Source organism: Cylas formicarius, unplaced genomic scaffold, assembly GCF_029955315.1.
Source record: "Cylas formicarius isolate icCylForm1 unplaced genomic scaffold, icCylForm1.1 PGA_scaffold_2__14_contigs__length_35257938, whole genome shotgun sequence".
In the NCBI taxonomy this organism is placed as follows: domain Eukaryota; kingdom Metazoa; phylum Arthropoda; class Insecta; order Coleoptera; family Brentidae; genus Cylas; species Cylas formicarius.
In genome coordinates, this window is record NW_026844319.1 from 25,932,428 (window position 1) to 25,955,095 (window position 22,668).

At 33.0% G+C, this 22,668-nt stretch overlaps 1 protein-coding gene across 10 annotated transcripts in view; it reads right to left on the minus strand.

Annotated features, from left to right (window-relative positions):
• The window catches only part of LOC132698049 (titin-like), a 206,587-nt gene that overhangs the window by 160,091 nt on the left and 23,828 nt on the right, over positions 1 to 22,668 (minus strand). Inside the window, exon 1 of one of the 10 annotated variants that reach the window (XM_060663891.1) lies at positions 18,618 to 18,948. The exons of the other annotated variants lie outside the window; for them this stretch is intronic. Within the exon in view, the coding sequence (XP_060519874.1) occupies positions 18,618 to 18,743 (126 nt within the window). The 5' untranslated portion in view covers positions 18,744 to 18,948. Of the gene's footprint in view, positions 1 to 18,617; positions 18,949 to 22,668 lie in introns of those variants that run through there. 10 annotated transcript variants of the gene reach the window in all.

The following is a 22,668-nucleotide window of genomic DNA, read 5'->3' on the forward strand; positions in this document are numbered from 1 at the left end:
CATACATATGCTGGAAATATTGATCTAGATCCTCTTAAGTTATTCAGCCATGAAGTACGTCTTCTTTCAGGACTTCGTTCGACGTGTATTAATAATTGGAACATGTGGTAGCTTTCTCTGCACATAACATGACCCATGTAAGCAAGCTTCTTTGTTTTTACAGTGTTTTTTACTCTGTTTTTTTTTTTTTTGCTAGCTTTAATATCTCTGTATTTATTACCCTTTACGACCAATAAACTGTAAGTTTTGGAATCTTTTTAAGTCATCTCTGTTCGTTGTATATGAGCCTGGTTCATTGTACATCAACGCAAAATATATGCCATAGTACTATGCTACTCCCGAAATGGTAAGAGCTACAAGATCGGTTAAATCAAAGAAAAGTTACGACTTTTGATTTCCATTCAACGTTCAAAGCCAAAAGTGCTGCCAAATTCCTTCTAGTATAAAGACAGGATGATTTATCAACAACGCCTAAGCTAATTATTCAAAGAAACTTCCACAGCCTACCGTAATACTTTTTACAAAACTTCTGGATTCCTCCTGCGTCGGTTTTTGCTGAGTCGAACTAGCTAACGTTTCGCCAATCATCCTGTTGGCTTCTTGGAGTCGAATATTACTCTAAGATTCTTAATTGATTGACCCTATTTATTTACGGTATAATAAAAAATCTATAAATATAACATCAGTTATTCTCAACCATATGCACTTATTCGCTTGACCGCACTCGAGGGATCTGAAGTAATTTGGGGTTAGTATTAGAGTGACTGTTTTAAATTCGCCAATACATTGGAGACGAGCATTTTTTAATGAAAAATGGTCTAAGTGGGGCACAACATCGCAGAAAATGGTTTAGGGGAACAGCCAACCCCACAAAATTACAAAGGGATGTTCATGTACTTTGTATTTATTGTATTTTGGACAGTATATAATTTACTCGTGATTATTTTGAACCATGAGCATAGCTGAATTGCAAAAAAGGCAAGAGGAGTTTCGAAATTAAACCATAAGCAGGACTAAGACAATGCTAGCTAAGATTTGGAAGTTGGTTATTGGAAAATCAAAGAGGCTATGGCTGCGACTCCTACCCTACCAGATAGAGCGTTTCATCATTAAACTTAGCGGTACAAATAGACATAGTGGGAGCATTCAACATTGCAGTTACAATATTGAATGTTTAGGACTTATTGATGAAGCACACAACGAGAAGAACAGAACCGCCGTATGTAATGAGTTGTTGGAAAACTCATTCATACTAATTCATAATAGTATATTATGCAATAAGTATGGTAAACGGCATTTGAGTCACGAGTTCCTTTGACAAGGGCCGAGAGAGTGTTTAATAAAGTGTTAATTCAAAAGTTTACCAAACGTGTTGCGTAATATCCCGGAAATGTCCGAAGTGGTTCGGATCCGTGGGAAACGAAACGGACGTGCTAAAAAGACACTTTCGGTGTATATTTGCAGATTTTTAGTATTGTAGATGTTCAATTTCTTACTCTTTTCCTCGCTTTTGCCCTACTTAACGATAATATTACAATTAGATCTTAATTTTCATGGGTTTCTTTAAGTGCCTTCTATTGTTAGTCTGGGGATTGCTGTTGTGTATATCTGGGTCGTTTAGCGCAGTTAATTTGCATTTTAATGACTAAATTATTGCCGTGAAATGCCACGCAAACACACTTTGTTTCTGGATTACTTGAAAAAATTTGCCAGTAATAAATCCAAAAGCGATGATATAAAAAATAAGGTTAATAACAACTTAATCACTAAATTGAGTAGCACGTTGGCAACTGAATGTAGACTCGCTTAATTAATTACTAGTTCCAGATACATAAAACAATTTTCACCTTGCTTAATCAATTCGATAGAGTACTAGTCTAAATCAATTCAATCTTCATAAATAATCATATTAACTCCCACGGTCTTTGGTATGCAGAAACGTATCCGTGCACTGTTGTTAATATCACATCATTCGCTATTTATAATATTTACCGCTAGCCTAGGGGTTAGCTTGATTATATCGTATAAGTAGCCAAATATATTATTACTTTTCGTGCAATGCCGATCTATTTCCTTCTTCTATATTGTTGCATAAGATTTTAGTGCTTGGAACTTTTCACTGATTACAAATATATTGAAGATTTAAAAATTCTGTTTAAACAAATTATGGGACCTAAAAAAATAAAAATTGGAAGTTGGTTAGTGGAAAATCAAAGAGGTTATGGCTGCGACCCCTACCCTACCTGATAGAGCGGTTCATCATTAAACTTAGTGGTGCAAATAGATATAGTGGGAGCATTTAACATTGCAGTTACAATATTGAATGTTTATGATTTACTGATAAAGCGCACAACGAGAAGAATAAAACCCCCATGTACTTGCGTACATTTTGTGCAAAGCTCAGAGAGTCTTAGATAAGAATATCTTACGACAAACCTCATTGGTTGAAACTTTTTTAGTTGAACATATGTTTTAAGTGAATTGAGACAAGCAGAAGTCACAAAAGGGGTTCAAGACCTCATCGGTGCTTACTGAACTGACTGAAGGACGGCGAAAAAAAACGTATATACTTTTCCTTATCCAAAGTGTACGCTCACTTTGGCATGAGCTTTTTGACAGCAGTTCTATGTCAGCACCAATAAGAAAAACTAAATATCTAACTATTAAGTCAATATTACCCTGGTGCTTTTTAGTAGTTAGGATTTCTCAGAGCAAATAATATAAATGCATTTTTTAAGGATTGGATACTGGATTTTCGACGTTGGGGCCATCCACGAATGAGATGCAGATCTAATTGACTCTAAAAGAATGTTTTTATATGCAATATTATTGACATGATCTAGTCTGGAAATTTACAAAAAAATATTTTATAAATTTCATTAGGATTTAATAAACTTTAAACACATCTTGGGAACCACATTTAAAAAAAAACTTCTTGAGAAAATAACAAGTGATGATATGTTTAGTAGTATTCTTTATTGTCATGTCAATATAAAAAAAAAATAGGAAACCACTTTTACAACTTAACTTCATGAAATTTTCACAACGTGATTGGAGACCACCGTGTCTACAACATTTGAAAGGTTAAAAGCTAGATTGTCTGGCTTTCGTTTAATTCTACGCATTCCGCAGTCCATTTTAAAAGAAATTTATGATCATAAGCCTCACTTGCATCCATTGCGTATGCATATTTATGGTAATAACAAATTAATAACGTCTGCCTTCGAAAATCTGTCAAGGTCCCACTCTGAATTTCACACCAGGTAAAGAACCAACCGAGTGTCGAGTTTAAAATTTATACAAACCTACACTTTAAGATGACCCACATTATACAGAGTCGTGTATCCTTTAGCGATCTCATTAAAACGGAATAGCATTATAAATCCCAAAATCGAACGTTAAACCGCTTTTTAGTTTTAAAAATAGTTCCAGACTTGGACGAGATTATTTAGAACCAACCTAATTCTAGAACTACGCTATTTTGGTTAATTGGGTGCAAGCATGTTTTTTTTTTTTATAAATATTTGTATGTTGATGTAGCCCCAAAATTATTCGTGGAACATTTTATATCCGTTTTCTAGCCAAATCGTTAAGCAGCATAATTACGTAATTGTCAGTAAATCAAAACATGGGTTTATTTAAGCGTCGGGAAAACAGTATAGCCCGTCGGTGCGGATAAATTGCAGAGAATGCAATCAGTCTGTCGACGTAAAATGAGCACTACATAATAGCTCTGGGGTACTTAAATTGAGAATTGTTATTAACAAATCTTTAGATGTCGTGTTCCAAATATGGTTAACCGCATTAAGCGAGTTTTTTTTTTAAATTGCGCAATCTCATAAAAGTTCACGTTGTTGGCGACTGGTACCGTATTTGGGTGCGAAATTATGCCTGCTTCTGAAAATGCGGGATCTTATTTATTCATGTATTTTATATTTTATTATAATGAAATTCTTTGAAACGACTAGCTATAACGCTATTTCTATTAAGGACCGGAGATAAAGTAATAGTATATTATGCAACAAATTTGACAAATGACACGAGTTTGAGAGGAGCGAATGTTTGCACTATACTTTATATACCACCAGTAGTTTTCGGGTACACTGACAGAATTGACAAATGTCAAAATACCATCAGCGTACGCTTGATGGCTGCATAATTGGGTAGTTCAGAGTTCGGAGCAGAAAAAATTTATGTGCCCATTGTCGGTTGGCGAACAATGGAGATTCTTAATAAATTTGTTTTTGTATGCAAATAAACTGAAAAAAAGAGCAGGACAACGTTGCATGAAAGCTTGATAAAGAATATTTCGAAAAGAGGTTCGCATGTTTTGTTAAAAATAAAGATGACATATTAGTGTGTAGTCTGGCGGTCTAGCAGAGGTTTACGGCTCTCATATTTTTAAACTGCAAGTTTGCTAGTCCCCAGACTAGCTCGCCATTGAGTAACACAGTGCACTCACTCAATATCTTACCCTATTCTACATTCCGTTGACCCTTCACACTTTTGCAGAGTGACGAATAATTATCAGGAAAAAGTAAACTCCATTGTCTCCACTGGTCAAAGAATCTCTGATTTATTAAATTCGTTTTAATAAAGAATAATTGCAACATGTTAAAAATTAACAATGTACCTACGTAAGACTTATTGCTATCAAATAGAGACCGAGAGACATCGGTGATGGAATAAAAATAAATAATAAGGAAAACAAACAAATTCCAGGAATGGTCAGTTTATTCTTCTGACAACATCGTGGAACAAAAACAATGAACGAAATGGCATTTTATTTAAAAAATATGTTATTTAAGGATGGTTGGTTAGAACAAATTTAAGCACCCCATTGGAATAGGTATTTGTTATTATTATTATTATTTATTATCAACTAATAATTATAATGCAATATGATAATTAGTTTGACAGTTTGTCTCAAATCAGCACTGTTTTTCTCCTTATATTTGGTTTTATTTCATTTTCAGTTTCACCCTCAGTCTGTCGTTAATACATTGTCTTAACTTGAGCAAAATAGAAGTTAGAAACCCAAAAGTACTCGCATTCTACCATTCTAAATCGCTATCTTATACCATTTGCAAGGTTACGCGGTTTCCCCCTTTCCCATGTCAACCGATATTAAAAAGCCTCCTTGAAAAAAAATTGCGTATTAAACTTATGTATCAGTGCTCGAAAGCTAAAGTAAAAAAAAATGTTTAAAATTTTTCTAAAAACTATTATCGTCCCAAGGCCTATTAATTCAACTTTTGTAAAAAAAAGGAATCCGTTAATAACATTATATTAATAGAAACCCACGCTTTTCATTCTGACAGGTCAAAAGTTTTCGACCGATGAAATGTTGGCACATCGATGTTTGCATTATTTAATATTCTGATACGTGTTGATCAAACTTAGCTGGTTGAACTCTTAGCGGTAACGTGTACGCCATGAATTAAAATTAAATTGTCACTTATCGTAGTTATTTGCATTTTTACGACAGGTGACACCACTTGGATGTGTCGACTGAAAATTATTCAAGAAAACACTTCGAATAAGGTGCCGTATTCAAATAAAATCGATTCAAAATAACCATGGTGCCGAAATATTTCAAGTAAACTGCAACACATCTCTTAAACTAAAAATAACTTGTATGATTGGCTTAATCTATATTGCCAGAAGCAAAAATGTGCGTACGCCCGTACTTTAAAAATAGCCGGTTTACTTAACGGTAAAAGATTTCGGTCAAAGTTTTACAAACAATGTGCCAAGCGCACATCAAAATCACATTTTGGTTTGTTGCGCAACGCTGTTAAAAATTTGGTTGGGGCTGTTTGTGATGTGGAACTTCCATTATATTATTGCCGCTACGAATTTTCGTATAAGATGGATAATTTTCCAGTTGAGGTATCATAATTAAAAAAAAAAGTGCCAAGCGTTGTAATTATTTATTTCCGAAATAAAATAGCTTTTTTTATTTTTAAAATCAATTTTCTTCATAATTTTCTTATGATAGTTAGAATGCGTGGCCTAAATAGGGAACATTTTTGGAAATAATGTCCACAACTAACTTGGAGTTGTTAAAAAGGGCTTTTCCTATACTATTAATCGTCCTATGTGAGAGGCGATTGCTTACCTTGCTACCAGATAGTGACATAATAAATTCAACGAAATGACTTTTTTTGCTTCATTATATAGTCTAACCAGGTCCCAATAACCTCACCTCAATATTTTTATCCTAACCTAAGATTTTAATGAAAGGACTTAAACCTCAAAAAAATCGACAGCGTTGTCAAATAACTGGTTCTTATTTATGTCTAGTTATCAATAATTAGGATGCCAAATGATGTTTAAAATCGAAATTTCCTTATTTGTCTTTAGTAATTTTTAAACGACACTTTCAATGGCACAAAACTATTCAACAGCTGACATTATTATTACGTGTTGATATCTTCTTCTTCTTATTTTAAGACTATGTCTTGTGTTTTCAAGGAAGCAGCCTAAGTTGTGACTCCGAGGTCCAGCTCTCATACCAGCGTTTTGGTGGTCTTCCGGGAGGTCTGCTTGTATTGGGTCTCTCCTCCTTTGTGATTTTCGCCAGTTGATCTCTCCATGCTCTTCTTCTAGTTCTTCTAATTTCATTGTTCCTTATTCTGTCTCTTAGCGTGTTCCCTGTGATTGAGCGTAATGTCTTCATCTCGGTCGTTCTAAGAATCTGTTTAGTAGCTGCAGTCTCCGCCCTCGTTTCTATGGCGTATGTCATAACTGGTCTAACACAAGTTTTATATATCCGAGTTTTGCTTTCGATACTTAAGTATTTATTCCTCCATATCACGGTTCGAAGGAATCCCGATATCCTAGATGCTACTATTGTTTGCATTTTTACTTCTTGTTTCAGGTTCCTATTGCTCGTGATGTTAACCCCTAGATACTTAAAAGACATAGCCTGCTCCACACTTTTATTATAAATTGCCAGTTTTCATCTTCTCGGTTCTCTCGCTATTGTCAAGGATTGTGTCTTCTGTGTCGATATGATCATATTGAATTTTCCTCATCTTCCGATATCACAACCGCATCATCAGCGTAACAGATTATCTTAAACTCATGTTTTCCCATTCTGTAGCCTCTGCAGTTTTGACTTCTTTTATTATTTCGTCCATTATAATGTTGAAGAGTATTGGACTAAGGCCATCTCCGTTTTGATACTTTGATATACTTTGTCATATTCAAATATTTAGTACTATCATTTATTTTTCCATTAAAACTTAATTAAAATTAAAAAACCTTCATAATATAATTAGAAGTTAATGATTTCTAATTACATTTTATAAATTAAATTGAATGTTATATTCGATTCGTTTAATAAACACGCGCTCAGCTGCTCGCGACAAATGAAACTAGTGACTAAATGGAAAGTAGTATCCAACAATTCATTAGTGAAATTTATTCGTAGTTCGACAAACTTCATATGCTTTCGGTCTTAAAGTACGAGCTACGGGGAAATGCAGAATCGCTGAAATTGTTACCATATTACATATCATCATCATTATCAAGGAAAACTAACTGACTGACTAACTGATACCTTTATTCCATTTTGTATTTTTTACTACAGAGCTACAATAAAATTACATAGCATGGAAAGTCACAAGAACAGTAAAGGGGCACAGCATGTGCATTTTCCTTAACAGTTACAAAAATTAGAGTTTTGCAATTATCCGTCCGAGTAACAAGCAGTTCGTGTTTCCGGAACTACTCATTAGGGAGATTATCCCTAATTGCATCAATTATACCGGAACCGTTATCGTCATTTGTATGCTCGTTTTGTTGACTTAACTTGAAAGAAATTCTTGAGTTTCTGAAAAATGGTGACACTATTGTGTGAAGTGGATAATTTAACGGTGGTTTTTTAGCATATCCCCATTTTAATTGCTGTTTTGAAACGGGTTTAGTTCTTGTCTATATTGCATATTTTCCATTTTGGACCTCTTAAATAAAAGTCGCATTAACTAGAGTATGTATTACATTGTGGAACGGCCGAAGTATTGTGGAATGTTAATGGTAATGTAAAAATACTATTTGTTTCGATTTGGGCTCTATTTAATATACATTTTTAGGTATTTTAGTAACTAGCACTTTGGGCAATTTGAGGTAGATACGAAACAATTTCTTGTCTTTACAGGGTAGTTGATCAATAAATCGTCTAAATAAAATGGTAGTAGATGAAATGGGATTCTTGATAATTTCGTAAAAAAAAAAATTCCATCTCATTTAAATTGTAAGAAAATGTTTCTTTTGACAACCATAATTTGTTGTTAAGTTTAGCCTTTTTGTTAATACGGATTAATGTTTTAATTTATGACACAGATGCTCTATGACCCAACTTTAAATATCTCGAAAAATGATTTTATGGCTACAAGAGACATTTTAAAGTAAAGAATAAAGAGAATTTGCTGGACGGTCAACCAGCCAGTGCTCTGAATACTAGTGTTTATATATTTCCCATAGTTAGTGAATAATCCTTGATATACTGACGCCAACAATCCTAGTTTTTGAAAAAAAAATGCTAAAATTATTGAAAAACAGCATGGCATTATAAAAAAAAGAATTCTAATTACAATTTTCACTCAAGCGTACGAGAATCTTTCAAACCGAATCCCATTAAAGAAAGTCAAGGTAGACAACTAACTACCTAATACGATATTCCGAGTTCTGCTATAAAATATTACACACACAGGCGCGCGCGCGCGCGTTCACATTTAAAATTATTTTTTACAAGCAATTTAATTTATTGCTAATGACTTTTCAACTTTAATCGCAACGCTATCGTCCGCAATAACGTAAAAGTTGAAAAAAATAGATAAAATACTAATTATGACTAAATCTTTTTTTATCTCCGTATAATTGGCCATTCGAAATTCCGTATTTGCAGTGAAAATGAGTTAATGGCTCCTTGTACGATCAGGCGCAGCTTTCTTCTCCTTTTTGCACGTTACTTCGTTCGCGACGATGATAAAAAAAATTGCCCGCTATTAAACGTAAATGTTTATTTAAAGAATTATTTTAAAAGCAGTCCGTATATCGCACATGTTCTGTTAAGCGGCTATAAATTGGTAAATAAAGGCATATATACGAATTGAAACGAATTTAATTACTTAGTTGTTATTTTGAAGTGAGAAGCGGTCACAGCAGAGCAATCTGTGCGGCCTACATATCGCTAGTTAAACAAAAATTAACGTTAATTTATTTCGAAGTGGTTAATGCGAAAAAGAAAAGGCATCGCTTTCAGGCGGAAACTGTGGTGCAAACCGAGTCTGTGAATACACGGTTTCTTGGTACTTATATAGTTTTCATTTAGATCAAATTCATTCTATCTACAAAAAAAGGATCATCAACGTACAGATACAGATACAGATACAGATACAGATTTGTAATATAATATAAAGCAACATACTGAAGAAGTTGATTAGCGTTTTGCATACTATAGTTTTTCTAGGACTACATTTTTGTAAAACAGTACGAATATACACGTCACAGGTCAGTCCGTTAATAAATTCGTGTTGTTTTGTAAATGTACAAAAAACATAATGTTGTTTGTTAGGGTGCATTAGGTACATTTGTGCGAAATCACACAACTACATTCACTAAGTGAAGCGTCAAAGTCAAACGTCAAAATACCGCTCGTAACTCATTTATTTTTTATTATTTTTTTTAATTCTATTTGCTATAAATGAGGTGCTCTTGTTTCAAATCAAAAATACTACTGATTTTAGTTTTTTATTTTTTGTTTTGTGTTCTTTTAGGTTTTAGTAAGTGATCCTGAGCGAAAGAATAAATTATTGTAAATAATTATTTCAAAAGAAACTGTCAAGTTAAAAAATTAAATAATTTTAACCTAACATTTTCTCAGCAGTAACTTTTCACAAGATTTGGTGGTTTAAATTTCATTTAGGTATTTTAAGGCGGTTCGGTAATAATTAAAAGAAAACTTTTTTTGGAGTCCCTTCTGAAGCAAGGTATTTCTAAGAATAAAACTTTGGAAAATAGGCTAATAGTGTGGGTTCTGGAGATTGGAGCAGTACTGACAAAACAACCACCTGTTCAATCCTTTAAATCTTAAAACAAATGTAAATAAAATATTTTCGTTGTACCAAATTCTAACTTAAAGTAAGTGGTAGAGATTAGGGACTTGACCTAGACGAAAAGTGGACATTTAAAGCTCACACGAAGCTTATCGTTATTAAATTATACTTTGCGTTCCTTCACAGTAAGCTTTCGTTTGCTTTCACTACCTGGAACCCAAGTTACAACATCCATGTTTCACGCTTGGAACAAGTGAACAATATGGTTTTAAGATATCGAATTTAAAACAAATACAAACATTGATTATCTTTTATTAAAAAAATCTGCTACGATTACCAAGGCAAAACACATTACTATTACCTACCGCCGAACTGACCTAGAACTTTACAAATTGTAAGCTATTATCTTCATTCGGGTTTAAAGGCCGTCGTCGATTGGAATTACTTCCTAACGTTTCGCTAGCACGAGTGGCGAGCTTCTTCAGAGGTCCTTCCATCTCACGTAGACTACGTCCAACATCGGAGATGGAAGGACCTCTGAAGAAGCTCGCCACTCGTGCTAGCGAAACGTTAGGAAGTAATTCCAATCGACGATGGCCTTTAAACTCGAATGAAGATAATAGCTTATCAACGGGCCGCGAAAGCCTTAACCAATTTACAAATTGTGTTAAATTTTCATGTTCATTTAGTAGCGAGTATGTCATTTGGATGTTTTAAACATCGTACTTATCGTTCATTACTTAAGTACTAGTAAGTACTAGATATTGATATATATATTTTGAGTGGTTCTTTTTAGTTCATCATCTTCATCATCACTATCTTTTTGAATTATTTGATTACTTATCTTAAGCTTTTTTTTGTTACTCTCTATGTAACCTAAATTGACAATAAATAAATTATATTGCAATAATATCATAAATATATCAATACTATAGGCAAATTCACCGAGATGGGTAAGGAACGAGGTAGTTTCTATTCCGTTTCGGCTGAATAGTGCTTGACAAGTAGGTCAGATCTTGCGTGTCTCGTTTTTGCAATCGCTGACCATAAAAATCGACAGTTTTGAAATGTCGCGTCACGCCGTATGGTTCGTTTCGCTGGAGGTAACAAATATAAGCTCTTCTAATACTCATTTCCTTAATTATTGTTTGTTTCTCTTGAGAATGAAAATGTATATTATATAGGTAAATTATATAAACATTGTTGACTCAGGTCTGATTCCACACTCATATACTAGAACTAAATATTTTTGTCAATATTTAGGTTCAAATTAGTGTTTCGTCTAAATGATTGTACATTGTTCTGGCAAATAAATTACTTATTGTTATCACTGTTATTATTAGTATATATTCTTCTATAAATAAAAACTTTGTTTTATTTATTAAATCTAAATTTTTTCAAACAGTATCAAGATTTTTGAAAAATACGATTTTATTTCCGAACCATATATCTTAATAACTAGAGGTTGTCATTTTTAATTACCCGCTTTTCGATGTCCATTCTCCAACCTATTGTATGCCAGTTGTTTTTTAAATAGCTCGTATTTATTAGGCTAAAATCGTGAACAATAACAGTAATGAAAACTAGTAAAACTGTCGATGCGTGTCGTTAGAAAATATATCTCCATACAAGCCGCAAAGTAGTTTTACTCCCACGTGAAGCTATGAATGTTTAACTCGAGTGTGCCCACATTTTTCTATGTGTCATTAATTTTAAATCATAATTCTAAATCAACATTCTACGCTTTATTTATAAGAAATTGTTTTGTTTAGTTACGTTATTTAGAAAAAATAATGCTACGGCAGCATAAAATAACACCACATGTAATTATCAATAGAATAAAAATTTTGGTGGCGGAAAAACAAGGTTGCTACAACAATGTTATAATTAATTATTAATTAACAATAATAATAATACTTTTATTCTGCAATGTTCAATTTACAATACAATAAAATACCAATAAACCAAATAAATTTAAAAAAAGGAAATGAAAGCAATTAAAATTATTCCAAGTTTAACCTCCATAAAATAATATATAGCAACTATTTTAAAATTAATATTTCGTATGAGATAAGTATTGCAAAAAAGAAAATTTGTACGTGTATATAAAAATTGTTATTAGCTTGCTGAACATTTGTCTTATTTTTTTTTAATTTAATGGTGATAAGGCTTTTTAAGAGAGAGGAACGGAATTGTAAAGTTTGTAAACGTTATAGGAAAAGCTTCTTTGAAAAAGAGACGTCCTGCGTGGTGGTCAATCTGTGAACATCTGTCCTAAATGTTATTTTATTTGTCAAGTAAGGAGGACTGTTATTAAAAATAATGTTGTGAAAAAATAGGTGTATAGTCTACGCCTATTTTGCATATTCAACCACGTAGCATCCTGTAGTTTGTGTGAGACTGGATCATATTTTCTTATGCCATAAATTAACAGCAAACAGTTTTTTTTGTGTTCTCTCAATTCTATATGCGTCAGTTCTATCTAGGCATGGGCCAAATAAAATGTCAATGTGGAATCCATTAATTTAATCTTTTGAACCTCAGACAATAAATGGCGATGCGGATAAAGCAACTTTAAGGAGATGTATAACTTTTGTAAATAACAGCCAACTTGCTCTCTAAAACAAAAATCTGTGTTATTTCTTAGGCCAAGATTTTTTGCACAATTTGTAAACTGCAAAACTCTACCACTCACTTTTATGTTAAGTTCAGACACCAAACGGTCCCTATTCCTTCCAAAGAGAATAACAGATGATTTGCTTGGATTAATTATCAATCCACGACGTGCTGAAAAATCTGTTAGTTCTTTTAATTCTGCATTGATCAATTTTCGAGCCGTATACCAAGTACTGGGGTCAAATGAATATAATACCTGGGTGACATCATCATGAAAATATGCCGTAACATTTTTCATACACGATACAAAATTACTGGTGTAAATTGTGAATAAAAGTAGCCCCAGCATGGAACCTTGCAGCACACCGCCACTAACAGTTTCTCTAGCTCATTGACCTAAACTTGTTTTAACATCTTCAAGATAACTATTTATTAGCTTTATCGCACCACCCGAAAACCCGACATAATTTAAAATAGCTAACAGGAGTTCGAATAGTGCAAAAGCGCCGTTACACAACTGTATCCAGACCGATACCCTGACTGGTTCGAATGCAAAATGTTGTGGAGTAATGCGTACAAGTTTCCATTCATCTGGAAACACGCCTTCGAGGAGGTATGAGTTTACTATATTAGTAAGAAATGGTAGAATTCTGGGGCAACACATTAACAATATTTCTATATTTATTAAATCTGAACCAGATGCCAATGATTGAATACTACAAAGTTGCGCTCTCACCTCATCGATACTAACAGTTGAAAACGAAAATTTCTCAAGTACATTTGTGTTTAATTATTTTGGTAATACTGCAGCAACATGGGATCCGCTTGTTGTTTATTTTTGGAAAACTGTTGGACATATTGGTTAATATCCGAAGGTATGTTTAATCCATCAGAAAGGAATATATTTGTAGTTTTAGATGTTATATTTAAATTTCTCAAGTTTTTCCAAAGAACTTTACTATGACTTTCATTAGATTCTAGATATCTTTTCTTTTCATATTTAATTGCTATGATAGTTTGGTTTCGCAGTTGTTTATAGCTATCCCAATGACTATTATTTTTTGTAGTTTTGTACTTTTTAAAAGCTTTATCTCTCAGTTTAATCAGAACTTCCACAGTATCTGGTAAACATGCTTTTTTTTGCCTTTTTACTTTGATAGTTCTCAATAGAGCCAAAACCTCAAAGACATTTTTTTTATTAAAATATTGAAATACACTACGTTTTGATTAATCTGCACTATGTCTTGAAAAGGTGTATATTCCAAAAATTCAGCCAGTAAATCTTTATCAATCCGCTTTAGATTTCGCATTACAACATATTTTTCATTGTCCGTAATTATTTCGGTATTTAAAGTGAAATGTGTTCATACATGATCTGAAATTTGAGGAACATTTTTTATCGAAAATGTATAATTTCCTTCTTTAGGTATTAAAATTAAATCTATTAAACTACTACCTCTATCAGTAATTCTAGTTGGAGAACTGACTATTTGTTGCAATCTAAAAGTATCAACACAGGAAAGAAAATCCTGAACACTTTTATTTTCCAAATCTATAATATTTATATTAAAGTCGCCCCTGCAAATAACCTTATCACTCTCCATTGAAAATGTCGACAAAAGGTCCTCAAACTTATTTAAAAAATCAAATTATTAAATACATAAATTTATTTCACCTACAAACATAAGGTGTCTTAACAAAAGAAGCAATCTAAGCTAAATTTTAGCAGATACATCCTCGGATTGCGAAAATTCCCCAGGATGGTTAAAAATTAACTTCAACGTTGCAGCTCGAATTTTTCTTGATCAGTTGAAATTTTTAAATCGAATGACCGGGCTCTTATAATTAGAATAATTGTAACCATCACTATCGAATGTGATATTTAAATAAAATGGTTGTGCACATATTATAAAAAAATAATTCCATCAAAATTATTAAGTTGTCATGACGAAAAGTGATGAAAACATAGTCCTAGTTATTTAACTACGAACATAAATAATAAATCAGAACACGCCAACTTTTGCAAGCATATTAGTTGCATGTATCCCATATTTTCATGACATTGAGGTAAATGCTTACTATAAAATATATGGTACATTAAATAAAATTAATTGAAACTATTTTATTAAAATCAGTATTAGACACTAATATCGTCTTTCTATATAATATAATATCCTATATAATAATAATAGATATATCTGATGACAATTATTCATTTTTAAGGCATGTTTATTAAACATTTTTAAAATTTATTAGGCTATCGAGGTTGGAATATCCTCTTCCAATGTGCACAATATCGGAGTTAATATAGATATAGATCAACAGTGAGGTGCATTTTAATTTTTATCATGAAAAATTGTTTTTCGGGATAGCTTGGGCGCTATAAATAATAAATAAATAAATATTTCTTAGTCGAATCGGCATATCCGTGTCCTTCGGACCTTCGTGAGCTGTTTTAAGTAAATTAGGCATCAAGTTGATTAAAAGATGGACAGATATGAGTATTTATTTGCTCTTCTCTATACGATGTTCGTTTATTTAGTTTGGTTGTGTATAGTTTATTTTCAAGTAACCATAGCATGTATCATCTAACTAATCAACTTTTCCGTACGCAATTAAAGCAATTTACAGTTACATAGTACAACGTGTATGTCGAGCAAGGCAAACACAAACCGAACGTTAGGATCGCATGGTCGACACCATTTTTGACGAGTTTCTGGGTCTACAACTAAATCGTTCTGTTGTGGTGTCGATATTTTTAAATGATTTTAGTTCAGTACTCAACGGAATAATCGTTCCTTCACTAATTTGTATGAAAAATTTGAATTTTTCTAACTTAGTATTCATTTATTACATCAAACTTTTCTTTCTTCTTCAAATGCGAGAGGACTCGAACATCGGGCTACAGTAACAAAAATCTTATCCATCCATAAACTAATTATTAAAAATTTCATTTATAAGTTACGCAACCGATGGTGTTTTTGTTTACCAAAAAGTTGACCTTGAACGATTCGTTTTCTAATAATAACACATAAATGTGGTAAGGTTTCATTTTTAAATTTCTCGTGTGGCTGCCTTAGTCACATTAATAAATATTATATCGAAATCAAGTAAAAGGCATTTGCTTATTGTTTATCTATATTAAATAGCTCATTTGTTCTAAATAATTGCGGCGCCAGACTGTGTAAAATATGATACTTACCGATCAAGTAAAAAATAGAAATACGTTTGGACGTAATTGGCAGATACGAAGATGTATCTTATTTTATGAAAACTTTTATAAATATCTGACTATATAATAAAAAATGACTCATTTTTTGTAATTTTTCCGAACATAGGTTTTTCGTAATTTCATTATTATGTAATATAAATTTTTCTTTTTTGGGTTAAAAAAACATCCACATTCCACCATTCGTGAGAATAAAAAATATATGAATGTTGAGATTATACATCTTTATATTTTATGATATGCTATATTATTTAGTAGAGAAAAACAAGATAATCCGACATTGTAGGAAAAATAAATGAACATCAAATAGTATATTATGCAACAAGTGCGGTAAACGGAATTTGACTCAAGAGTTTATTTGACACGCGACACGCAGAACGCAGCGGAGCGAGTTTTTAATAAACTCACTCGTTAAAAAGCTTACCGAACGTGTTGCATACTATACTTTTTCTACGACCGTTAGTTTTTGGGTACATTTTCGCAAAACAACACAAATACATTGACTGACATGACTGTCAGAATTGACAAACGTCAAAATTCAAAGCGTGGGAAATATTTCCGAAAAAATCCCGGAAATGTCCGAAGTGACTCGGATCCGTGGAAAACGAAACTGACTTGGTAAAGTGACACTTCCCGCACGCTAGATCGGTGTGTAATTAGGTATTTTACAGACGGGAGTAGAAAAACAAATTTTAAGGCTTTTTTTCCATTTTTTTATTCACACTGGAACTACGCGTTTAATACGTAACACTTAATGAGGGCTGGCACTTTTATTTATCTATTCAAAGTAAGAAAAAAATACGTGTGACAAAAGTGGCATGAACTTTAAAAAATAGTTGAAGCTAAAATTTCTACTTGTGCTCTAAGTTAGAATGTGAAATTAAATTTGATCTTCTGGACAATGTGCTGTTTGTTAGAAAGTAAAGCAATGTTGGTGTTAGCACTTAAAATGTCGATGTAGAGAAGTTCAAACATTTGTATTACAAACTTCAAGACAAAATTGACAACACGTGCGACAAACATAGAAATAATTAACTTCACTTAGTAATTCGGGTGAATCTTCTTACTGCGGTAATAGTGGAGCCATTTAGTTAGTCTTTGACTCTCTCATAAGTAGGTATAGTAACTTGTAATTTTTCACGAACAAAAGAATCAAACGATGAAAGAAAGATTACTGTGTGCGTTCCCATTGTCGGGTGCTCAGGAAGTTGATTGATATTCAGTCAACATTTTAGCCCTAATAAACTCAACAAAATATACTTTCTTTATTTTAGAGTGATTTATAAAGTTCATTTTAATAAGGTTCCTCGCTAACCAAATGGTAATTATACAGAAAGATAGAGTTACAACTGTTTGTCAGATGAAAATACAGACATTCAAAATTTCGTGATTCTATTTCAAAATATCGTTTTCTGAGCTTCCCATCTTCGCAGTTGCAAACGTAAAGTACAAATAATGAAGCTGAATCTTAAGTACCATATAAGATTCAACATCGCCACTAATCTTTTAAGCTTGGGAGCGCACGGTTCTTGACTTCATCGAATTTGCATGTAAAGTGATAATCCCGATTTGTTGTAGATAATCCCACGCGGATTACTAAACCCGCTACCGTAACTTAGTATTACCACACGGTAATTTCCTGTACCTTGGTTTGCATGAAATGGAGAATTCTGAATATACTTGAAACTATAAGTCGGCTGACTGAGGGTTTAGAGCAGAAAAAGTCAAGTTACAATGCAACAATCGTCACTAAGAGTGTGGGATCCGAGAGACCACCTGCCCGTACATAATGCGCCACACATCGCGAATCTTCGTTGATTTTATCAGATTGAAAAACGATGGTAGGCTCGATGGTAGGAATGTTACCTTACGTGGTGATCGAATTTATTATTGGGCGAATTGGGCTTTCAAATTTTCGTTAAGAATTCTGAGTATAACAAGCTCTTTTCCATTTAATCCAAACACAATTTACAATTTTCTACTTCATTTGGAAATAGTTGCCTGGGTTTTATTATCTTTGTGAATGATCGATTCAGTCTATCAGTATTTACTTGCACCATTCTAAGGACAAAATTGTAAACGGGCCTGTGAGTATTAAAGAATCTGAATCTGAATGAGAAAGAACCTGCTGCAGCAACAAGAAAACTCAAAGTTCACAAATACTATGTGACATCCATCTCTGGTTTTGTTATATTCCATTAAGCGGAGAATTTTTACCGACATTAGTTCGCTGGGTCGTAACACAGAAAATCATAGACTGTATTGACTCAATCCTTGAAACACGAAATTTTATTTTTTGCAAGATGCTAGGAGAATCAGTTTGATAATTAATAATTAAATTGATTAATTTAAACTGAAGATTATAAAAAAACTGAACCTCTGGCGATATGTCTTTCGGCAGGCGATTAAACTGAAAACTGTTTACATATTAATTGATTGGGTATCCAATTTTTTGAGTACATTTGGGTACAAACAATTTTTCATCGAATATCATTCCAAAGTCTGTAAATTCAGTTTCGCGTGATCGTACAGTATTATCAACTTGCCATGAATTATGTCCTTTTTCTAGAGACAATGACTACCTACAAAGCATATAGAGGGATTGAGAGGTTGTTATGATAATACGCAATGCAAGAAAATTACTTTCGATGATGTTAGATGGTCTGCTAGATTTTTTTCGATAATTTCGTGATTACGCCAACACTTACATGAAGGAGGGCAATCACGATTCTGGTCTTTCCGCTTTGAACCGCGATGGTGCTAATTGTCGTCGTCTTCGACATAGTCGAGGATGCCGACGTCTCGCCGTTTTCTACCGGCATTTTGGTATCCATGGAAACCCAAAAATTAACTTAACTGCACATCACTGAGCGAAAAACTAAAGGAACTTTGCATCTAGTTGATATTTCGGCAATATCGAGTGGGCAGCGCTTTGTGTACGATGTGTTTCGTATATCGAGAGAGTATTTTTACCGCGTGCGAGCCGGTTGAATGTTCGCAGTTGCCGCGAGCCGCAAAACACACTGAGCACCGATTCTCCTGCTGCCAAAGCGGTCCTGCCGGCCGCAGACTGCTGCAGGAGGTAGGTACGGACGACGGCGATGTGGTCATCACGCGTGAAACAAGCGAAATCCGCCGGTCAATTTGATGTCTGTGAAATCTGATTTTTACGACCGTCCTCGAAAACAAAATACTTATATCGATGGAAAAGAGATCGTTGAGTGATGAGGGCGAACGCTCTAGGGGTGTGACGTAAGCGCAAATCAAAGAGAGGCCAGACAAGTCAACGATGAAATGTAAAAATTCAAATGGAAAACCATTCGGAACCCTAGGGAGTATTTGCCTTCCATTTTGAAGGAAGTAATAGTTTAACCCATTCGTACCGGGTAGCTAATTAAGAAGGTCCTATCTCGAAAAGTAATGGTAAAGACTTGAGGCTAAGGCAAAATGCTGGATATTATTTTAAAGTTTCTAGAATCCAGGGTATATTTTTGAGTTTTATGCCCCGCTTTTTGCGTAATAATTTTATATTGCCGATAAGTAAAATGGACACCGTTATAAAGCTGGGATAAATTCTCTGGAGGAATAGGAAAAATAATAATGGCTCAACGCATGTTGTCAATCTTGTAGTTGTAGTTGAAAATGGTTCTTTTTAAGCTATCAACACTGCCCTGAGCAGATTGATTTAGATTGCTTGTCGCTAGACGGCGACATCACTATAACGATGTCATTTTTTTGCAAATAGGAGTGAAATGACATTTGGATAACTCCTTAATGCTAGTAAAATAAATAAAAACTGTACATAATGTCGAATATTTGGGAATATCAACATTATATTTAAAATGTCAATAATTATAACAAATTATAAAGTGTCAATCTAATTGCAGCTATTTATAGTGTATTTTGGTGATGTTATTTGTAAAAAAATGCCTTTCCTAAATCTAGTATATTTTTAAAACATTGAAAACGCAAGTCTTTCTGTCTATGCGATCTAGTCTCCTATATTAAATCGCAAAGATCGTGGGTATTTTATTTTATAAATTATTTACTTTTATTTTTTGTTATTATTTATATTATATAAAGGAATGGCATGTTAAACCATTTTTTGGCCATCTTTAGTTGCATTAAAAGTGAGCTCTCTCTAGCGGCGATACAAGCAATCGTCATTTTATCACAATGCCTTCAACCATTGTGTAGTTATCGTAATTTATTTCCGCTCCCTGGCGAGCATTTTAGAAATTTAAAAATTATTTCAAGCATTTTCCCTTGGCCGCTTTAGTCATAAGCTCATATCTCATATCGTCATAAAATATTTAAAGAAATATTTTTCCTAAGCAGACACCATTAATAGGACCGGGAAGAAATGTTCGCTCAAGACAGGTGTCCACTTTATTTGAATTTAAATATATTTCAATTTAATTCATATTAAAGTACCTCTAGTACAATATACAATTGAAAATTCAACAAAACATGACTTATTAATTAAAATAAAATAAAGCAAGAGCAATGTCTGTATTGTTGTCACCAAATGTTAATAAGTTTCCTAAAGCAACACGAAAGCTCACATTGCCTTTATTTTAATTTAAACTGCTCTCCATTCATATATTTATGTTAATTTGAAATAACTTAAATATATAGAAAGAAATGACCTTGTCCCCCTTCATTCAACTACCCATCTTCAGGTAAAGCTTGTAACATAAATAACAGCTTGTCACGTCACATTACTGAGAATTCAGTAAGTATTTCTTATAATAACCTTAAAATTAACATTTTGTCCACTGCAAGCACTTAATATTTTTTCTCATATTTAGTTTTAGTCCCCAGATTTCCTTCCTTCCTTTTCTTTAGTGCTCGAAACGTCTTGCTTTCTTCGTTGCTTCGTTACTGTGTGGCAAATATATTGAAATTTATCCAAAAGGCATGAGAGATTTCGTCGGTAGATGAGAAAACGGACAAACTAACTAAAATGTTTACTGTATTGACCTTTTGTATGTAATTAAATTCTATCAAGTTGTTAATATTTTTAATATTTTGAGAAAATTATATGGATTGATTGATTCTTCGTCATGTGTTTTCGGTCCTGATGTAGCTAATTAAAATCGCAAAGTTGGTATAGTAAAATTCTACTTTGCGCTTATATGTTCCACCAATCCACGAATTAGGAATAATGAAGTATTGCTCATATTAATGAGCAACACCTCAAATCAAACTTGATGGCTCCAGAAAGCTGAAAGACACATTGTTATCAAAATGGGACTGTGATCTAAATTTTAAAAGATATTCTCATTTTTGCAGCGGATCTTGCTCAAAGTTATAACAACGTTGCAACGTTAAACCTTGCAGATTACTATGTTCAAAATTCTAATGAACACACATCTTCAACTGTGTTAAAATTATAAATTAATATCTAAAAAATACTTTCACTAAAATTGACTTACAAATAAATAAGTTTTGTCATAACAACAGCTGTCTAAGCTGAATTTGTTCAGGTTTATGAGTGTAATGATATAATTATATACAGGACGTGTCAAAAGTAAAATGAATTCAACAGGGTGTTATTGAAATCGACATGATATAATTTAACTTTGGTTTGTTGTTTGATACGCATGGCGAATGTCAGTTTGACAGTCAAACCAGGTTGCGGCCACAGTTCTGTTGGTTGGTGTTGGTTTGTTTTTTTCCGAATGGGACCCAATGAAATATCAGGGTGGGAGTCCATATTGACTTGTTAGATTATATGATATCATTTCATTAACACCCTGTATTTTTCAATATAATTGAAAAATTTTATTGGATAATAAGAGACTGTATTTTTGAAGATATTGCCAAAAACCTGCTTTCATCAAATTGACTAAGTTACCAAAAATTTAAACCGCTTCCTGGAAGACGAAAGTGAGCTTACACATGCAGAATCATTGTTTAGATTTAATGCAGGAATGGTTCTATTTTCGTAGCGTTGTGTCAGGCTTAAAACGTGTAAACAAAATCTCGTTAGTATTGCGAGCAGCTTTATTGACAAAGCCAATTATTCGGACTTCCAAGAGCCTGGCTAATTAAGATAATATAGCAATTTGCTTTGTTGTTATGCAGATACTAGAAGACAAAAAATAGTAACTGCTAATATTAATTATATAAGCTATATAACTGTAGTCGAAATTGTTTACTCGAATGTATGATTGCAGCTCTATTTAAAAAAAAATCGTTCAAACTTCGAAATGTAAGTTTGCGAATTATTTTTAAAATTCCATGGGTTAATTTCATCTGCCTGACTTTTAGATATACCAATCCAAAAATAACTCGATATGCCACACTTATTTCACGTGCGATGTTCTAGTGATATTTCTGATAGTTTGCGCTGTATATTAAATTCTTAAAATTCTTGAGCGCCGAGGTTTGTTGATTCAGGATTGCGTTAAAAGCACTGCAGCTTTTATGATTCTTAAAATACCACACCGCTCTTATTGTTAAAAAAATAAAACCAGGTAGAATTCCGAATCTAAAAACACAAACCTCAAATTGACAGTAATAGGTTAAGGCACAAATAATCAAAACACTCATTCCAACAAACAAAAATAAAATCGCTTTATTAACAACACGAGCCGAACAAAAATCGCATTTTAAGCACAAAAACTAACATTTATTTCAAATATTTATAAATACTAATGAGAGTAATACAGTGTTAGTATTGTTAAAGTAAATTTTGACAAAATATGTGATACATGTTATTTATTTTTCGACAAATATTTATTTGAGGAACTA